Below are 21,897 nucleotides of genomic sequence, written 5' to 3'. Positions count from 1 at the left end.
AACTAAACTGGAAGTATAGTAGGGTGATCCTGACCCTGATCTATTGGGTTTATTTCTGGAGATATTCCAATTTGGTTTCTGTAGCTTAACAAGAAGTATAATCCATTCGCTAAGACAACTGTGTTCTTCACATACTTCAGTTCCTTAAACTCGGGTGAAACATCTCAAGGAGACATTTAATTGTGTTTAGTACAGCATGGCAGATGGAAAGGACTTTGAACCAGAAGTTGGTTTGGATTTTTGTCCTAGCCCTGATTACTTCCAAAACAAATCCTAAGCCTCAGTTTTCCCACCTGTAAAATGAGAGATTTGAATGAGATGGTTTCCTAGGGTTCCTTCTGCTTTGATTACTGTGAAATCCCTGATTCTTATAGACATTGTGGGTTCCCACTGGAGAGAAACCTGGAAACTGCAACCTTTAAGGAAACAGATCCCTTCCCTAGTGATTTTGTGAATGATAGTGAGAACTCCTATAGATGACCTCAACAAGTGGAAAGAATGAATGATGAGTTCCTTGGAAATTCAGAACCCTGAAAGTTAAACTCTGACTGCCCCAACAGATTTTTATTTTATTGGAAACTATCCAAGGAGAGATATTTTATAGTCATCTGGCTTTGAACTTTTAATACCTTGTACTTCTCATTATTATGAATTAAAAAGGTGAATCAATTGAGAATATGTTGTCTCTACTTACAAGCTGTGCCCCCTGCCCCCAAGAATATTTCATTTGAATGCAAATTTGAATTACTTGGTCCCCAGAGAACTACCCTTACTGATAATATCAACCAACATAAGAGAAATAAGGCCAAATTACTACTTCCATTTTTAAGTATTGAAAAGCTGAGTCAGGAAGATTCTATGCAAGTGTATGATTTTAATGTGTATCATACGTTTTGATTCATTGGTAATAGTTTTGCCTCCCTTTTATTAATTATTCTTACTAAGGACTGATCTTTATGCAAATGCTAATTCCACTGATTCCCAAAACATTGTTTGGGTTGGGTGGTAGTTTCTCATGCTTATTCCAGGTGAAGAAACTGAGCCACTTACTGGTTTAAGTAACTCATTAAATTAAGGCCCAGTTACCAGTGATTGCCTTGGGTTCTGAACCAAATAAATGAGTAATGAGTTTTTCTTTGAGCCTACAGTGTAGCTAAACACATTTTCCAGCATTTTTAATGGTAGTGAAAAGATAATAGAAAATTAATGACACCAAATTCACAAGTCAAATTGTGTTCATTCTGTGTCCTTTTCTTAGATATCCTGCGTGTTTTCTTTTCATCAAGTCCTGTCAATAACTTTCTCTTTTAGGATGCTTCTCAGTATTTATTTTAAACATTTTTCAAGTGAATTCAAACCCTGAATTAAAATAATGAACAGTCGTATTTGGTATGATTACATAGTAATATTTTGCAAAGCACGACCTTTTTTGTGACTCAGACTCATTCAGATCTGTTGCTTTAAATATTTCAATAAAACAGGTTTTCCCCTCCTCCATTGAGGCCCATGTTCCTCCCCAATCTCTTTAATTATGTGAGCTAGAATCCTGTTTCTCACACATCTTCAGTTCTCAACCTTGTTAAAATTAATCATATAATCCCCCTTTAAAACATAGTATTAAATCACCATAGTAACACAGTATCCAAGCTTTATAGATAAAACATAACAGCCATAAGAAGGTAGCATTTGGTGTCCCCTTGACAGCTCTATAACTTTTATAGAAATGTGTTCCTTCTCCTGGCTGTATAAGGTGTAGTGATGGGATTACTTACACCAGTTTTATTACTACCTTGTTTTAAAATTGCCACCTTGTTTGTGTTCACTTTCCTAATTAAATAAGGACAGCGGAACACTTTCTGAATTATTTTCCCGTACTCTAACCACTCGCCAATGGATGCAGTTGTTTCCTTAAGTATAATTAGGCAGGGTCCTTGATCTTTGTACTGGGATATCTTGAAAATCCCTTTAATTTTCTTATGTAACTTGCATAAGGAAATTTTGGAAAGAAAGTCTACCCCATATTTGAAAACTTAATTCATATAATATCTAGAGACTCAATAATAATTCTGCCTTGGGAAGAGGTGTGGGGAAGCAATGGTTTTTCATTGCCACTAACAATTTGTAAAGTAAATTATAGGTGATAGCATCAATTTGAATATTTTACCAATTTGAGGGTTTTTTTGTAAAATACAATGTGATATATATGAGTTGATGAGTCCCTTTGAATAATTTCAATGTCAAATTCTAAAATATTATGTTACTGTAAATTTATGCATTAAAATTTGGAATGCTTACATTAAAAAAATGAGTCCAATGCAAGGTACCTCATAGACTGATTTTTAAATAGTGGATTTTAAAACACTTTGCAAATGGATGTGTAACTGATGTGATTCTGCAATCTGTATATGGGGTAAAAATGGGAGTTCATAACCCACTTGAATCAAAGTGTGAAATATGATATATCAAGAACTATGTAATGTTTTGAACAACCAACAATAAAAATTAAAAAAAAAAATAAAACACTTTTTAAAAAATAAAAAACTTTTTAAAAAGTTTCTGGACTAATCTAATTAGTAATATGCTTTAAAATTTTTATCTTCTATTGCTTGTAAGTGTTATTTGCTACTTTTTTGCTTTGCAGGAATTTTTTAGCTTTTTTCTTTAATGTCTTTGCTTCAAACATTGCTTCCATTTCTTAAAAAGCATTTTTCAATGCTTAAAATTTTGGTGTTTCTTTTTAATTTTTTTTTCATAAGCTCTATTATTATTATATTATTTGCATTACAATTCTTAATACACTTTTATATCACAGTTTATCATATCTCTGTATATAAGATATGTTGACACCAAATTCACATCTTCATGCATGTATTTTGTACAATGATGAGGGTCTCCTTCCACCATTCATGCAATTCCCCTTCTCCCTCCCATCCCTCTTCCTTATCTAAAGGTAATCTTTTCCCATGCTCTTCCTCCCTACCCCATTTTGAGTCACCCCCCTTATATCAGAGAAGACATTCGGTATTTGTTTTTTGGGGATTGGCTAACTTCCCTTAGCATAATCTGCTCTAATGTCATCCATTTCCCTGCTAATGCCATGATCTTATTATTTTTTAGTGCTGAGTAATATTCCATTGTGTATAAATGCCACATTTTTTTTAATCCATTTATCCATTGAAGGGCATCTAGATTGGCTCCAGAGTTTAGCTATTGTGAATTGTGCTGCTATAAACATTGATGTGGCTGTGTACCTGAAGTATGCTGTTTTTAGGTCCTTTGGGTATAGTCCGAGAAGAGGAATAGCTGGGTTAAATGGTGATTCCATTCCCAGCTTTTCAAGGAATCTCCATACTGCTTTCCAAATTGGCTGCACCAATTTGCAGTCCAACCAGCAATGTATGAGTGTATCTTTTTCCCTGGCATCCTTGCCAGCTTGTTGTTGTTTGTCTTCATAATGGCTTCCATTCTTACTGAAGTGAGATGGTATCTTAGAGTAGTTTTGATTTTCATTTCTCTGATTGCTAGAGACAATGAGTATTTTTTCGTATATTTGGGGTTTTTTAAAATATTTACTTTTTAGTTATAGATGGACACAATCTCTTTATTTTATTTTTATGTGGTGCTGAGGATCGAACCCAGAGCCTCACGCATGGTAGCCAATTGCTGTACCCCTGAGCCACAACCCCAGCCCCTCGTTTATTTGTTGATTGATTGTATATCCTCTTGTTTCCCAGGGTAAAAATTTGTTCTCCCTATTCACCTCACATATTATTTCTCTTGCTGAGAAAAATCTTTTCAGTTTGAATCCATCCCATTTGTTGATTTTTGGTTTTAATTCTTGTGCTATAGGCGTCTTATTAAAAAATTTTGGTGTTTCTGACCTATAAAAAATGAAATAAGTTTCTCATAAATTCAGAAATTATAAAAGAGGCATGAATTTAGGAAAGTAACACCTAACCCTGCCCTCTTTTCTTTTTAGTTTTAATGCCAGCTCCTCTTAGTAGCTGGCATTTTCAAGTTTGAACTTGATTCAGTTCCCTACCTGTTCTGCCTTTTAGTGTCCTTTTCTATAAAATGGGAATATCACTGAAATTCCAAGGTTGTTGTGAGGGTAAATGAGATGGTATATATTAAATATCTAACTATGGCCGCATATAGAAGTCACTTAAATTCTGCTGCTGCAGTCACTGTTAGTTTCTGAACTAAAGTTGTTAGGTAAGCATTGTTAACAGTTGATAGACTGGTAGAAAGTCACTGCCTAAGGTACCAGCTGGTAAGGGGCAAAAAGCTGGATTTTAAGCCTTGCTCTGAATCAGCTGGTACCTTAGGCAGTGACTTTCCCAGCTCTTTGTTCATCTGTAAAATGAAGTAGATAGAGTTCATGTTTTGGAATTGATGGCCTGAATGCTACTGGTACAAGAGTGCTGATGATTTTGATTTTGGGTGGTCACTAGACCAAACTGCTGTCTTTTTTTTTTTTTTTTTTTTTGAATTAGCTTACAGTCTATTCCCTTGAAATGTGTAAATTTTAAGTTCATTTATAAAATTTTCCAGTGAGAGAGGAAATGTTCTAGGTTCAGTGACTTGTTGTGATTAGATACTTTATCAAGAAACTTACTGCACGTTCATCTCTTCCTTTGTTCTGTCATTGCTGCAGCCTCACAGTTAGCCAAGTTGGCCAGAACTTCACATTTGTGCTCACTGACATTGACAGCAAACAGAGATTTGGATTCTGCCGCTTATCTTCAGGAGCCAAGAGCTGCTTCTGTATCTTAAGGTAAGAGAGAAAGGCTGCTTCTACATCTTAAGGTAATAGAGAAATGCTTTGACCATTGGTATTTCTGCAAAACAATGTCAGCTTTTGCGTTGTTCTTCTGTAATTAAGTTTTCCAGCTGTTCTTTTTATTTTCCTATCTGTTTCCTACAAGTCACTGCACTTTGGGAGAAGGACTTTGCAGTGTTTTTTGCACTTGGAGTTTTGCAGATAATTGCATTTATTTATTTGTATCACATCCCTTGGGTGGGAAGGGCCCATTGCTCCTGTGTAGCATGTGGAAGCTGGAGAGTCCGACTGACTTCAGTTTCTCCTGCTGTTATCTGGAGCTGTCAGAAATTAGCCTGTTAGGCTTTCCTGTGGACATTTTGTGTATGTAAGATTATTAATAAAGTATGCGTCTGCAGCTTGGGACGTCTTGCAGATATGGGTTGTGTCCTCCTCTAAGCAACACCCTTGCCCCCTTTGGGTCAACGAATGAATAACGTTTCCCAACTTGGCTACCTCTGTAGTGGTTTTTAAAAAGTACAGATTCCTGTGAGAAGGCTTCTTTAGGACTTCCGAAATTCCCTTCACACACCAGAGCTACACTTGCTTAATGCTCTGTTTCCTCCTGCCAAGGGGTTAGCATGTTCTGGGGTTAGAGGATGTGTGGAAATTTGATTTTTGAGCTGTTGGCTCTGTGGGCTCCTGCTGGGCGCCTCCTGAGGGGGAGGTAAAGGCATCCCACACACTCTCTTCTCCATCTGCCCTGGTTTAGTAGGTGTCAGAGGGGCCTGCCTCCTGTCTCTCTCTGCTCATGTGGAGCAGCCCAGGCTAGGCAGCAGGGAGGCGCCCATGACAAAATCCTGGCCCCAGGCTTGGCCTTGGCCCTGGGCCTGGGGATAAAAGGCCAGACCTCTATGGATTCCAGAAAGGGCAGTTCTTTGCTGTACTAGTCTCTGCACTTCCTTCATCTTCTCACCAAGAAAAGAACATCCCCCTTTCCTGTCCTCCAGACTCATACAACCACATGCCTTAGGACAAGAGGGGCTATCTTTTGAAGCTCCTTTGCTCACTGTCAATCTGGATTGCTGTGTGTTAGCATTTCTCTGTACCAATCTTATTATCATTCTTTATCAGTGAGGTCAACTCTTTTCTGCACCAAGCATAGCATTCATAATCTGGGCACTGGAGGCAAAGTGCTGGAAAGCCATCAGGAAGTAGGCAGAACCTGTGTGCAGCTGTTCTCAAGTCTGCCTTTGTCTTTGTAGCTCAGGCCCAGTGCTACCTGCCCAAAGGACTCAACTTGGGTGTCGATGATCATATACTTTGCAATTTGACAATAATGGTGATTTTTTTTTTCTTTTTAAAGAATTTTTCTCTTCCATTTTTGTCTGTTGTTTTCCAGCCTTGGCCAGGACACTCCTTTTATATGGTTCATATGAGGGAGATGAGGGCTTAACCTAATTTCTTGAAGTTTTGCAAAAGTGTTTTTCCCTCATAATATTTTGAGCTACAACGTTTGTTTCTTTCTAAATTGGAGTGTGTGTGTGTGTGTGTGTGTGTGCGCGCACTTGCGTGCATGATCACATTGACTCAGTGAATGTCTGAAGTGAAAAACTGTTCAAAAATTTAAATTTAATAGACTGAGAGTATAGCTCAATGGTAGTGTGTGCTGAGCACACATAAGGCCCTGTGTTCCATTCTCAGTACTACTAATAAACAAGCAAACAAATAAATAAAAAATAAAAATAAATTTAAAATTGCCCTCATCTGATTCGGGAGTTTGATTTTACGTGCCTATATTTTGGGTTGTAGAGTTGGTGTTTGTGAGAGGCCAGTTGAGCAGCCTTCATGCTATCATCATTTAGAATGAAAAATAGTAGCAATTGGTCCTGTTATACTCAGTTGGAACTATGGAGAAAAATTTGGTGGCTTAATTCATTTATTTGTTTGTCAACCCTTAACTGAATGCCTACTATTAGCTAGTTCCTGCCCTTGAGGAGTTCCCAGACTAGCAGGGGGATGGATGATGGCACAACAGCGTGCTATGTATAATATGTAGGATGATATCAAGACATAGTGCCTTTTTATTGTTGACTTTATAGTGCCAAAAAAAATAGTGATTGGCACTAGAAATAAAACATGAGTTTTGGAACATGCACTTTGTGTGTATTTAACATCATGGGGAAAATTTTTTCGTTTATTTAGCCATAGCCTGAGCCAAACACTTTCCCTGTTTGGTTTGGGAACATAGTTAAGTTCAGCTGTTGGTGGCTTGTCCAGTGGGGGAAGTACCGAGATCTGCCCAGAGACTGAGGGCACAGTTTGGGACTGGTGAGATTATTAGCTTTGTCTTTTGTTGTTTGGTCTCCCTGATTTCTTCAGATACTTTTTATTTTCTTAACCTGTGCCTCGAGAGCCAGTCACGCTTCACAATGTGCCCAGTGGCACAGCTCATGTCTGTGCATAAGCCACCTCTAGTTTGCTTTCCATTCTCTTCACGAGGGATAGCTCCCCGTAGTGGCGTGTATGCAGAATCTGCCTCTGCTTCCCCAAATTTAGCTTCTTGGACTTACTTATTCCCTGCCTGTTCTCCCAGGCTTATGTCTTCGTGTCCCCTATGAATCACTATATCTTCTCTGCCTTCACAGGTCTGCCCATTCTCTGAGAGCAATCTTCCCCAGTTAGAGACCATGGAATTCTCTCCTCTGGGCACACCCTACATGCTTTATGACCTCAGTTACACACTCATGCCGTCATCTTCCTGTGTCTTTTGTGTCTATTGGATAATCAGCTCTTTCTGTTAAAGACCATGTCTTAGTTCTGTATTTCTAGCACTTAGAGTAGTGTTTAACCAAGTGACTGTGTGCCTGATATTCAGAGAAAGGGAGATGCACAGAGAATGGAAGGACAGGGTGCTAAAGTCTCTGAATGAAAATATGGGCCTCAAGGGATATTTATTTCAAAGAGGAGAAATGAAATTTAGTTATTGGCAGAAGCATGGTTCATACCACCAAACTCATTTTATACTAGTTAGAAGAAGTGCACCTTTGAATTTTGCAGGGAGGTCCAGTGTTGAGTGGCAGACATCATGTCCATAAAGCATTAGGTTATTTGTAATATAATTTTGGGGGGAGGTACCGGGGATTGAACTCAGGAGTACTCGACCACTGAGCCACATTCTCAGCCCTATTTTGTATTTTACTTAGAGACAGGGTCTCACTGAGTTGCTTAGCACCTTGCTGCTGCTGAAGCTGACTTTGAACTTGAGATTGTTCTGTCTCAGCCTCCTGAGTCACTGGGATTACAGGCTTGTGCCACTGTGCCTTGCTTATATTATAAAATTTAAACTTAATTTCACAGTGAAAGGTTCTTTGACAAATTTTATACATGTAACTTATTTATTAGGTTTATTTTTATTTTCTGTCTCTCCCCACCAGAGTGCAAACTTTATAAAGGTTGAGAATTTTTATCTGTTTTTTTCCACAAATGTATCAAAGGTTATCAAAGAATATCTGGCCCATGGTAGGCACTGGATGAAGGAGTAAATCCCATTTATTTTAAACAAAAAACCTTGAAAGCAATGTAGTTGTATTAGAGTATAAACAAGTTGCATTAATACAAATACCAATAAAAGCCAAATGCATTTGGCTATGGTTTTTTTGGGATTGGCTAACTTCACTTAGCATTATCTTCTCTAACTCCATTCATTTACCTGAAAATACCATGATTTTATTCTCTTTTATTGCTGAGTAATATTCCATTGTGTGTATATATGCCACATTTAAAAAAAAATCCAACTACTTAAGGGCATCTAGATTAGTTCCATAGTTTAGCTATTGTGAATTGAGCTGCTATAAACATTGATGTGGCTGTGTCCCTGTAGTATGCTGTTCTTAAGTCCTTTGAGTATAGAATAGGAGAGGGATAGCTGGGTCAAATGGTAGTTCCATTCCCAATTTTCCAAGGAATCTCCATACTGCACCATTTTGCAGGGGATTGAACTCAGGGTACTCAACCAATTTGCAGTCTACCAGCACTGTATGAGTGTACCTTTTCCCCCACATCCTTGCCAACACTTATTGTTGTTTTTATTCATAATAGCTGCCATTTTGACTGGAATGAGATGAGATCTTAGAGTAGTTTTGATTTGCATTTCTTTAATTGCTAGTGATGATGAACTTTTTTTTTTTTTCATATTTTCTCTGATATAATGAGGCTGATTCATAGTGGGGTAGGGAGGGGGAGCATGGGAGGAATAGACAAAACTCTAGATAGGGCAGAGGAGTGGGAGGGAAGGGTGGGGCATGGGGTTAGAAATGATGGTGGAATGTGATGAACATCATTATCCAAAGTACATGTATGAAGACACGAATTGGTGTGACCAGAGATATGAAAAATTGTGCTCTATATGTGTAATAAGAATTGTAATGCATTCCACTGTCATATATAAATAAAAAATTAATTACAAAAAAATGAGAAAAAACAAGAGTCAAATGCATTATTTTCTGCCATGGTTGACTAGTTCCTGCCATTAAAGGATTTTTACTTCTCCTTGAGATTCACCATAATATTATTAATGAGTTGCTAGATGATAGTTAATACTAAATTAAAAACACCAACTAGGACAATAGTAGGTATGGGTAAGTTACTTGTTCTTCATGATAAGCCTAGGAAAGTGAGAGCATGTTAACATTTTCAGATGTTAGACACATTTAGCTCAGAAGTCTTTCAGTTAATAAAACAAAATGATTTACAATTGGAATTTTTTTCATGGCTTCCAATTTGCTCAAATGGCACATACTTCATCAAGGCCAAATCTGATATCTGAGATATCTAGCTATATGCTATTTCTAGCCAGTTTCTGGTTTGGGGTCAACAGAAGGAGCATAAGAGTTCAAAGTCATAAAGTTGTTGTTTGGGAGTTATGAAAGATGTGTCATACAATAATCAGATTTCTTTATAAAGAAACATTATATATAGTTGTATTCTACAATTTTCTCCATTATCCATATGGATCTTATTTAAGCTCTTGGGAAAACCTGAGTTTTCAACCAAATGAAGCTGTTTGGAACCTATTATGTATTTTGGAAAAAAAGTGTTTTCACTAAGGTGTTACCTAAATTTTTTTAGTTTAACTTTTAAAATTTTTATTCAATTCAGAAGTATCTGAGTACCTAATACATACCTGGAATAGGCAGTACTTGGTCTTTGACCTTTATTTATTTTAAGTCCCATTAAATAGACACAAAGATTTATCCCCAGTTTCCCACTGGAAGACCTTTTGGATACCCATGGTCATCCAAGGTTTGATGACTGAACTTGATATTACAAAATGAAAACAATAAATACTTTTTGTCATTTATGAACAATAGTAAGGACTTTCTGTCATTTACAAATCTACAATCAAATATACCTCCAGGTATACTATTCTCAGATATGGTTTTTTGATGTCCAACTACCATTTTACTTTTGCTATCCTTACTGTGTTGGGAGGTACTCAATATTTGGGAAGAGAATATGTAAATAAGTAATTAAAATATAGTGTGATATGTGTTATTAAAAAATATATGAATGGGCTGGGGTTGTGGCTTAGTGGCAGAGCGCTTGCCTCACATATATGAGGCACTGAGTTTGATCCTCAGCACCACATTTTTAAAAAATGAATAAACAAAATAAAGATATTGTGTCCATGTACAACTAAAAAATATTTTAAGAAAATATATGAGCACATGTATGGTTCTTTGGGGTCACAGATTAGGCAGTGTGCATCTCTAGTTGGCAGATCAAATCGGGATATATTGCCGATGGGATCCAGTTAAACTGGCTCAAACAGAATGAATGAACAATTGCCTGGAGGTGCATGGGAGAAACACTCTATTTAATGAGAGGTGGTATGCAAAGTCCCTGAGGAATGAAAGAAAGTAAGAAATGAAAGAATCCTGTGAATGCTAGTCAGGGTGAAGCAAAAGATGGTACCACAGAAGTCTTTGGTCATATTGTGGGAGTGCTGGTGTGGGCATGCCTAAATTTTGGATTTATCTCATAGCAAATTGGAATTCCATTGAATGGTTTGCGACAGGTGCTTGGGTATTCCTGGTTATTGTTTTTCTGGTTATTATTGATTGTTGCACAACAGTTTGAGAGTAGCATCTGATTTACATAGGAGTTTTCAAACTTCAACTTCAGTTTCTGTTTGTCTTTTAAAAAACAGTTTCTTGGGCCCCTGTTGAAGAGTGATTGTCCTTCTTTCCATGCTAGCTGGCATACAAACATCTCTTTAAACTGAATGTTTTCAATGAGAATCTTCTTACTCCAGTGCTCTTTCTGGCCTAGTGGCAGGAACAAACATTGCATCCTTTTTCAGCTGTGTTGAGCTCAATTTTACTCTAAACATAGAAAAGCTCAGTTTTCACGCACAGAAAAAGAAGCTAGAAGTAATAAAGAGTCTGGGTTTAAGAATTCCAGCTTCCTTCTCTAACTGTTCCAGTGTTTTTAAACCAAAACATACAGTTCAGAGAAAAATCAAAGGGTTCCGTCTCCTCAGGCAGGTACGGAGGCAGAAGCCCTTTTAGATTGTGTGTGAGCTGCTTTAGTTTAAAATAAGTGTTTAGGTGTGGGGGAGGGAGTTGGAGAGGAAGGCTGTGGGGACAGCTCCTAGATTTTTACCTTGAAAGAGGTGTTGTTGAAATATTCCAGAAACAGATGGAATCTCCTATTCTTGTTTTAAGCTATTTATGGTTGTCTCGCCCGAGGGTACCCTGCTATACAAAAATGCACAGCCTGATGTTTGAGGGCAGCTTGGGCATCAAAGCTGGGGCCCCTCTGGGAGAAATCAGCCTTTCTTCCTATTGCCTGAAATGCCATTCTTGAAACATGGATTTCTCAGTCTATTTAACAGAGGACTTCCCTCTGCCTTTCGAGGGTTTCTATCTCTCTGAAGCTGTTTTGGTTTCTTTTTAATTCTTTTCCTTAAAAGTAAGATGGGTATTATGTTGTTGTTCCTTTCTGGATGATCAGTTAGGAGGAGGTCTACTGTTATGGCAGACTTACAGTTTCACCCGTGTGGGTCCTGGGACATGGCGGCTGTCAGAAGCCAAACCGTGAAGTGGCTTTGGGTGGCCCTTGTTTACTAGGCCAGGATATTTTCTGAGCCCCCGAGGAGCTCAGAAAGTACTGTATTATGTGTATGGGGTGCTCCTCAGAACATTGCTTTCTGGAAGGTTGTAACTTTTTTTCTTAATTAAAAAAATGAAATGGTTGAAGAACATTGTATGTTTTATTGCCATACAGATGCCTTCATACTTAGAAACATAATCCTCTGGGGAGTCACGACTTAACAACAGTAACAAGCTGTACAGTTTAAAGAAAATCACCTTTGAAGAGAAGAAAGGGAAATAAAACTGGCCCTGTTCTCCCAGTGGCCTGCTGTGGGAGGTAGTTTTGAGGACTGGGAAGCTGGACAGTCAGAAGGGCAGGTGCGTCTTTCGAAGGAACAGCACTGGATTGACACCAACAGCCAGCCTCAGGCCATCTGCTGTGGGAGGAAGCTCTTTTTCTCCTTCTGGTCCATGTCAGAGGAAACCATGTTGGCTCAGCCTTCCCTTAAGCAATCTGAGCTTGGGATAGTGAGGTATTTGAAACTCCTAAATTTGGCTAGCAAAAATTTTTCAGTTTTTGAGATTGAATGAGTTACAGATAAATGAAAGACATGGCATTTCCTTGCTTTGTTTTGAAAGCAGAGTACTTCCTTTTCTTAATGCTCATGAAGCTAAGTGCAGAGAAGCAAGTGAAACCCCCTAGGAACTTCATGAGTGCAGTCTGTTTTGTTTTTATTTTCCTTCCCCAAATGGCTCATCTTGCTGTCTCTTGTGACCACTGCTGATGACTAATGTTGTGGCATTTGAAGATAGATAGACTGAGTCTGGACAACTCATTAGAGAGGGTGTGGTAGAGAGTGTGTGGGGGGTGGGGTGGGGGGGATAACATGTATCAGGATTTATTTAATATTCCGGGTGGTTTACAGAATTCTCTTGTATTCATGTAGCAATTCATGAAATGACCTCCATTAGAGAGATACCAGGGTTGAGACAGAGAAGGACACAGATCTATAAGGAAATCTATAAGGAGAAAGTGAAGGAATCTGTTTTGGAATCTGAAGTCCAACCAAAGCCTATATGTTATTTTCTTGCCACCAAAGCAACCATTATGAGTTTCATATGGTTGTTCTATCAGTCTGTTGTCTGTCTAGTTATAATAGCCATGATGGGTAGTTTGCCTTTACAGAAGTAACTCAGAGGTGACTTAGAAGTAATTACTATAGTTTATCCTCATTTTATAAATAATAAAAATGAGACAAGAAGACTTTGTCCCAAGTTCTTTAGCCGGCTTATGTCAGTCTCCTGATCCCTAATCCAGAGTTTTATCCAAACTATGGCAAGAGTCTTCTAGCTCAGGAGAATAAGACCAAGGTCACCTGAAACTAATGTTTTTTTAAGACTCTGTAGCCTTTGAACAACTAATAATAAAAATTAAAAAAAAAAAAAGACTCTGTAGCCCTCATTTAACATCAAGGAGTTCTGTTCCCTTTTGTCTAGCATCATTGAAATCTTTGTGAACAATCCAACCATGTGATTACAGAGTAAAGAAAATCATCCATTCTGTTTAAATCTGATACAGGGTGTATTTGAATAGAAAACCAGTAAAATTGAACCTGCCTTTTGGGACAAAGTGTCTAAGGGTTCCACATGAGGGACCCTTTTTGGGAGACAGAAAAACATTCTGCAGGCGAGGTTATTTGGTGTTTTTTGGTCAAGTTTGAGTGTCAACAAGGTTTCTTGGATTTCTCTGCAAATCAACTTTGTTTCAACAGCTATAATAAGTATTAGGCATCTATCTCAGCCTTGTCTTTTTCATTGGGTAGAAGGTAGAAAAGAGAATGACTCAGAGTATGCCTTCCTTAGTTTCCTTTTTTTTTTTTTTAAGCCTAAAATTGCCCTTTGCATCTGAGCTACAGACTTATTTAAGAGCAAGATTGGTTTGTGAATACATAAGGAGTCTGAATGTGTTTGTCTGGTCCTTTCAGTGTTCAGTTTGAGAAGTATGAACCCCATCATCTCTCCCTCCTAGAAGACTGAAGTAATGGCATAAATCTCTACAGAAGAATAATTATGCTATTTGAAGTTTGAAGATCCTGGAATTCTAACTATCAATTATGAGTGTATTTTTGTGATGTTATTTTTTGAGATTATGAAGATATACATGCTTGTTAAAGGATTTTAGAAAAACTAAAGAAAAGTAAGAAATCTATCATCCCACCACTAATAATGATGAGGGTGTACCGTTCATCAAGTTGGGATTATGTTGTAGGTGTAATTTTGTTAATGAGCCTTTTCAGTTATTAAATTGTAAGCATCTTTACATATTATGAGACAGTCTTTCCTGAGAATGTTTTTGACTGTGTAATTTATTTGTATGAGGTTGACTTATAAGGGAAGAAGCTCTTAGTGATCTGAAAAAAATTTCTAGCTGAGATTTATATTCTTTATGAAAATGCAGTTGTTATAGAACATTCAGTTAATTATCTTGGTATTTTTGTTTCATGAAAAAATACTCAATTATTATTTTTTAAAATCTTAACTGAGCTACTACCTGATTCTTTACAATGAAGGATACTTATTAGTGTTAGAAAAAATGAACCCAAAAGTATGGAAACAATATCAAACTCTTTGTTGAGTCAAATGGGAAGTAATATGTTTATTTTTCCTTTCTGTATTTCCCTTTGTATATTTACATCTTTAAGTAATTATTTTGAGTAGCACGAATTGTATTCTAAAATGCAAAAAATGATGTAACATAAAGTTAGATAGCATTATAATTTTGATTTTGAAATATACTACATTATGAGTAGAAAAAAATTATCTAGAAACTTTGACAAAACTTATGGAATTTTTAAATATTGTAAAGAAAATTAAGTCCCTCTGTTGTAGCATTCAATGGAAATTGAATAGGTGTGTGTGTGTGTGTGTGTGTGTGTGTGTTTTAATTTCTTGTTCATAGGACTTGAAACTAGCAATAGTTTCAGGAAAAACTAAGGATAATTATTGTCCTTCAACTCAGTTCACCAGTGTTAGACTCCCACATGGGGGTATCTAATCCCTTATCTATAATACAAAGCAAAATTTATTACAAAATTTATTCAGGGAGGCATCATTTATGTTTTCTAACCCATTCTGTTTCAAATGCCTTTGAAGTAAAGTAGGTGGAGCTTTGTATGTGGGGTCAGTTGTCCTACTGTTCATTTATTTATTCTGGTATTTTAACTAGCTCTTTATGTGTACTAATGAGCCCCAAATGCAGCAAAAATGTTTTTCTGTGAACTTGATGTTTTCTAAAATATTTATTTTTAAAATGTAGTAGAGAAAGAAGTTGGGTGAAATTCAGTGTCCTGTACTTTGTTGTCTGCGCTCCTACCATGGCTGGTTTCCTCCCTTCCTCCCTTTCTCCCTCCACTTCTCCCTCCCTCCCTCCCTCCCTCCCTCCCTTCCTTCCTTCCTTCTTTAAAAATTTCTTTTCTCATAGGAAAATGGGAAGTCATCAGGATGTATAAAACAAAAAGGTACTGTAAATATAAAACTCTAAGCCAAAAAAAGAGTTGAAAGTTTGTATGTTTGCTAGTGTAATGTTTCCTATTGAACTAGGATTTTTACTGTTATTCCTGCAGAGTTTGCCATTTTGGACACCAGTTTTGGAGAAATATTAGTTTAAAATCTTTCAATAGTTATAATTCTGGGTCATTTTATTTGAGTAGAGAATTTAACTTCAGAGAGTCCCCTGTACTTATTTACTTATTTATCATGTGTCCTTTATCTCAGTTACTTCAGTGGTAAACTGAGAATGATACTAATTCAGAATATTATTGTAAAGATCAAACAAAGCAAGTGCTTGATAAGTTTTTTAAAAAACATATATTATACCTACTATGCATATGTTTAATTATAACCCTGTGCCTTTCTTTTGTAAATTGCAATATATAACTTGCTAACTGAAAAGGGCATTGAATTTAAATAGATAAACACATATGTATATATACGTATAAGAAAACATGAATAACTATACAGCAAATACCCATGTGATCACCATCTAAGTTTATAAATTGCAAGCATCCTAATGTTAAGTTTTCACCTATATATTCATCCCTAAATAAAATAGCATAGCTTCAGTTTTGAACAGTTGTAAGGGTTGCATTATGCAAATTGGAGTTGTTATTTTCAGTCGTATTTCTTTTGCTTAACTCTTGAGATACAGCAATGCTGTTGCTTATAGTTGCAATTTATTCTTTGCTATATAGTGTTTTATATTATATTATCATACCACTATTTGTTTATGCATTTAATTGTAGGTAGCCATTTGGACTGTTTCCAGTTCCTGGTGCAAATAGGTTAGAGTGATTTCTAGTGTACATACCTAAGAGTTGAATAACTACAGCATAGGAAATGTTATCTTCAGTTTTATTGTGATAATGCCAAATTATTTTCTAAAGTGGGTATACCATTTTGTGGTTCTGCCAGCTGTGAGTGAGCATTCCATGGGACCACCCTGGTGCCACTTGCTCCTTTTTTTTTTTTTTTTTTTAAAGACAATATGCCAGCATACAATTCTTTCTTAAAGCCCATAAGATCTAGGTATAGTTACCCTTCTTTTCTTCCCCAAAGATTAATTTGGTTTTATTGTTTTCAGAAGTGTTGCTAGAGGAAGAATCAGTCCCTGAAGTTGTAGAAGAAAAGTTGATAACACTTGAAAGGTCAAATAAATGAGTTACAAGGTGGCATGACATAAAAGTACAGTCTTCATTCAGAGTGGGGCTTGCATTCCAGTCTTCCTGATTTGACACTGTGCTTTTGGGTTCCCCATTTACTCTTATGCAGCTTTGATTTCCTTATTTTATTTTTTTAGGATTAGAGATAATATAGATCTTGGCAAGGTAGTCATCGACACCTCACAATATTACTCATAGAAGAGTAGGCCAATTGTATACATGCCATTGCCATAGGTAAGATTTGTGTGGGTCTGTGTAATTAGTGTACATGAGCTTTGCTCATATGAACTTGAAGATGACACTTGGTAGCAATAAGGTGGGCACTTACACCATGCTGTTCAGGGTACAAAATGGTCCAACATTCCTGGGAAACAGTTGGCAATATATATTTAAGACCTCAAAGTTATTTCCACTTTTGGGAATGTATTTTTCAGGAAAACTCAAATATATATGTGTATGTTGTGTGTGTATATAGGTGTGTGTGTATGTATGGAGAGAGGGGTGGTATGTACAAGGATATTGGCATAGTTTATACAATAAAAAGTTAGAAACAATTAAAAGGCTTAGAAATAGGAGAATAGTTCAATTTAATTAGATACCATGCAGTCACTAAAATTGTTTTTAGTGATTAAAAAAAAGCAAGGGACAAATTTTTCTATATGATATGATCTCTATTTTAGAATAAATACATGATGGTGGTGAATGGACTTAGGTAATTGGACACCAAAGTATTAACAATTAACAGTTGGATAATAAGATTGTGGGTATTTTGTATTTTTTTCTTTGTATCTCTTTAATAAAGTATTTTTTAATTTTTTAATTTTTATTCTGTCAATCTCAATTGAAATATTTTACCATAGTTTGCATATTTTTAATTTTTTTTGTAGATATAGATGGACAGAATACCTTTATTTTATTTGTTTATTTTTATATGGTGCTAAGGATCGAACCCAGTGCCTCACACATGCTAGGCAAGTGCACTGCCACTGAGCTACAGCCCCAGCCCTGCATTTATTTTAATTTGGGAAAATCATAACTGTTTTCCTGTATCTCATGATTGCAAATATAGAATGTCACAAATGTTAGTGCTGTAACTACCACAATGATAACTGATTTCTAGTATACATTTCCCCTTAATTTTGTGGAATGGACTTGAGCTCTGGAATCAGGCCTCTGTTTAAAATTTGGATTATACCACTTACTAGCCCTAAGACTGTGAGTAAGTCACATCAACTTTCTGTTTCCTTATCCATAATATAGAAAATACTTCCCATGGTAGTATGGAAGATTAAAGGAGAGGGTTTTTTTTTTTTTTTTTCTTTTATGGACATACACATGCTTAGTACATGGTGCATTTTTGATGCTCAATCCAAGGTAGTTATTCCCATGTTGCCTTGCCAATTTAAAAAATACCATCATTTATAAAATGCACCATTGAGGAAAAATCATCTTGGAATGGGGCAGGAGGTTAAATTCTCACATTGATCCCAAGAAACATTTTGATTTCAGAAACTTTGGGTTCATCTTAATTGAGAAATGATTGCATTAATTTCACAGTGGGACATTTAGCATTTGTCCTGCAATATCAGTGTGCTCCATTCACCTAAGTGACCTTTCAATTTTCTTAGAAATTTTCATCTTGTTTGTGTAAAACGACTAAGAACCTATTCCCAATGCATGCCTCAACTCTGCTTTTTATGGCCTCAGGATCTCTGTCATAACCTGTTTTATGCTTTCACAAACTGAGCCTCTGGGGAGCTGTCTGCACTTTTCAGTGTGATCTAGCTGAATTCCTTCCCTTCCCCATTCGAGCTCTTTGATTTGCCAGGTTTTTGTTCATCTACCCTAAGGATGGACTGAGATTGCTGAGCATGGCCTCTCTTGTGGTGCAAAGTGAGAATTGTTTTTAATTGAGCAGAAACATGTGGAAGGATCAGGAATATCTCAAGGGATTACAGAAAAATTCCAAATTTGTACTACTTACAGCTTGTGTTTAGAACATGGTCTGCTGGGAATAAATGTTAGTTAGTGTGGCCTGTGACCTTAAAAACTGTTGACATGGACTTCAGCCAGAAACTAGCCACAGACCTCCTTTGTTAAACTCATTCATAGCTCCTTGAAAACTCTAGTCAGTGAAAGTTGCCAGATCCAATCTAAGCATAGCCTTTTTTTTTTTTTTTTTTTTCCCATGCTTTGGAAACAGAGGACGCCCCTTAACCAGAAAGCCTTCTTTAATAGGACTGCATGGCCTAAACGCAATTGGAATTGACAACTTCCTGGCTTGGGTTTGCCAACTGGCAGTGCTGCGAAGCCGAGGAGACAACAGCATTGGGCGCTGTGCACTTGTGTTTATGTGTATGCAGAGGAGACTGAACTCCAGAGCATGGTGATACCCTTTACTCTAAAAGCAGCTTCACGACCTGAATTGGATACGCCTTCCAAGTGTTCTGGCTGGGACAGACACATTAGAATTATCTCTCAGTGTTTTCTTTTTAAAGGAAAGAAAAAAGAAAATAGCTGCCCTTCCTTTTTTGATGGGGATGATCCTGGACTTGTTCCCCCCACCACCACCCCCTGCCTGCCTGGAGAATGCTTGACTGAATTCTCTCAGCATTGCATCGCTCTAACATAGAATAAGAACAAGAAGCTCAGACCTTTTTTGGATGGTACCCAGTACCCACTCACTCGTGGAGCTTTATGTAACTAAGTTTAGTTTCTTGTCCAGCTGATAGGGCAACCAAGATATTTCTTCATTTTTTTCTTTATCGAGAACCCTGAGGAATCAAGAGGGTTGGCAGTTTCTTCTCCATGCTACTATCAAAAGGAAAATAAGAAAAAGCCCCCAACAATTTGCTGCTCGTGCAAACCAGCACAGTAATTGGGACAAAAACCAAATATTTTCCCTAGTTCTTGTGTTTAGTCCAAAAGACTACATTGTCTGAAATATATTATCTGAAAATTTGCAAAATGGATAAATTAATCAGGCTAAAGAGATGCAGCAGTTCCTCTATTGACAAAGTTTATTTTAGTACTATTGACACACTGATGTTGGGTCGTGAAGGAAGTAATCTGTAGTTATCAATTGTCCTCTTGAGGTAGCCAGATATGGAGAGAGTTCATCTCTCTTTCTTCTTAACCACTTGTAAAATTTTGGTTGTTGGAGTAGAATATTTATTTCCAGTTATGCTGTTGAAATTGTTATTTTTAACATAAATACTCTAGCAGACTTATCACTTCAAAAAGCTGCTGAGGTTTGGCGTGATTTCAGCCAGGCATGTGTGAGGAGAAAAAAGGAATGTCACATTGGCCTAGGAATATGGAAACTTTGAAGGGAGAAATTATATAATTTCCTAGAGAGAATACAAGAATTTGGCTGCAGTTGAGGGAACCCAGAAGAGTACCTGGCTCATAATAGGTGCTCCATTAAGTACTAGGATGAAAGAAATTGCTTCATTAAGTACTAGATAAATGAAGTAATTTATTTTGTGGTTCCAATATTTGCCTGTGTTTCACCTTTACCTTAGAGCATTTATTTCTTTCACTGAAAGTAGATGATACCACATGTTTAATTGTCTGACATTCTAAAGCAAAGCATTTTGATTTAGTCAGAACAGATTAATGTTCTGACTTATCAAATTGACATGATATACCTCATAAATATGTACAAATATTCTGTCAATTAAAAATTAAAATCTGATTTATTAACCATGTGACAAAGCTTATCACTTGACTTGTCTGATCCTCATTTCTCACATGTGTAAAATAAAGATAATGAGACCTACTTTGTAAAGTTAACATATAAGTAAACATGTTATATAAAATACTTAATTTAATGGTTAGCAACATAGAATTTTTTTTCTCTAGGAAGGAACTTAATATTTTCCTCATATGCTTCTTTCCTCACCTCTATCACAGGGAATCATAAGAAACCATTTCAAATAGTATACTGCCTCTACAGATCTCCCTGCTCATTCAGGGAAAGCAGTTACTCTATAGATCAGTTAAGAGGGATTAAAAGTGTCCCAAACTCTACATTGAAAAACTATAACTGCCTATGTTAATGGTTTAATGCTTGTTTTCTTTATCTGTGCACTGTACTGAGAATAGATAGGATCATTAGAAAGTACATTTAGGTGGTTTGTGATTAAGAAAACTAGATTCTGTTTTTGTTTACATTTTTTACAAGATGACAGCAATCTCAGAACATCAGCAGTGCAGAGATAATGGAGACTTCTCTGAACTTACTTAATTCTTACTTTACAAGAATTAATTCTCAAACTCTCCCCTACATGAGCCAATGAATCTTGGGTTTTGTAGCCTCTAAAGTTGTTATGAGTCTCACCATTGGTATTTTGGATGAAAAGCAAATTATATGAAGCCTCTTTCTTCCTCCTCCACATCAGGAGATGAAGGACGTGTTCTGGACAAGGAGAAGGACTGTGAAGAACTGTGGAGTGTAGAAGAGGGAAGATTATTTGTCAGATTTTTGTTTTCCTGGAATATTTTCCCCTAAGATTTTGTGAGATGAGTGTATGTCATCTTTTTTCTCCAGAGATTTTCCCCCTAATGCTACTTCATTTTCTAAACTTTCATTAATAGCTTTTTGCAGCTGAAGCAAATATTTTAGATCTTTCTTGTACTCTCCTCCAGCTGGGAGTGTCTTTCACACATCAAAGGCAGATAGGAGCCTCTCATTAAAAGATAGTATGAGTTCATCATCTCGGAGGAGTGGGACCTGAAAACCTGAGATAACTTTCAGCTACACATCCTATCTAAGCTGCTCTTAGATTTTTTTCTGTCGGTTACCACATTTTTTTTTTCAATTCGTCACTCCCAGATGCTTCAAAAACTGGCTTTCTTCCTTAGTTTTATTTATATCTAAAAATTATCTTTATTCAGAACAGGAAGTTAGTTGTAGAGCTTAGGAAAGATAAATGCTTTCACATTTATTTTTTTAATAAGAAAATCAAGAATCCCGAAGCTTAGGAAAAAAGCCTAGGGGCTGCTTGTTATTTTCTCACTGCACTGCCTGCTCCAATGTCTATAAGGTAATTATTTGAAACTTCTTAAGTCAGCTCTGAAAATGCTACAAATCCTCCCTTTTCTAACTTTTGCTAATGAAAAGCAACACTGAAATCAGAGTGGTTGAGTAGATTTCTTGAGAGAGTGAAGGGCAACTGATTATGTCCTTCAGACTTCATTCCTGAAAACATTTTTATGTTCTGGTAAAGGCTGGCATGTTATATTCTGGCTAAAAACTGGACTAAGTATTTTGAGCTCCTTTTGTTTGTATGTATACCTAGCACACAAATGAATATAC

The 21,897-nt window shown here is 36.7% G+C and overlaps 1 protein-coding gene across 15 annotated transcripts in view; it reads left to right on the top strand.

Annotated features, from left to right (window-relative positions):
- Dennd1a (DENN domain containing 1A) overlaps positions 1–21,897 on the top strand; it is a 512,715-nt gene that overhangs the window by 169,337 nt on the left and 321,481 nt on the right. For all 15 annotated transcript variants that reach the window (XM_046451690.2, XM_058581714.1, XM_058581715.1 and 12 more), the window contains one exon: positions 4,658–4,777. In XM_046451690.2, coding sequence (XP_046307646.1) covers positions 4,658–4,777 — 120 coding nt within the window. The remainder of the gene's footprint in view (positions 1–4,657; positions 4,778–21,897) is intronic.

Source organism: Marmota monax, unplaced genomic scaffold (genome assembly GCF_021218885.2).
Source record: "Marmota monax isolate L192 unplaced genomic scaffold, Marmota_monax_Labrador192_F-V1.1 WCK01_AAM20220418_F8-fsc00020, whole genome shotgun sequence".
NCBI lineage: Eukaryota > Metazoa > Chordata > Mammalia > Rodentia > Sciuridae > Marmota > Marmota monax.
Note: the sequence above shows the minus strand (reverse complement) of the source record. Positions and strands in the feature narration are given on the sequence as shown.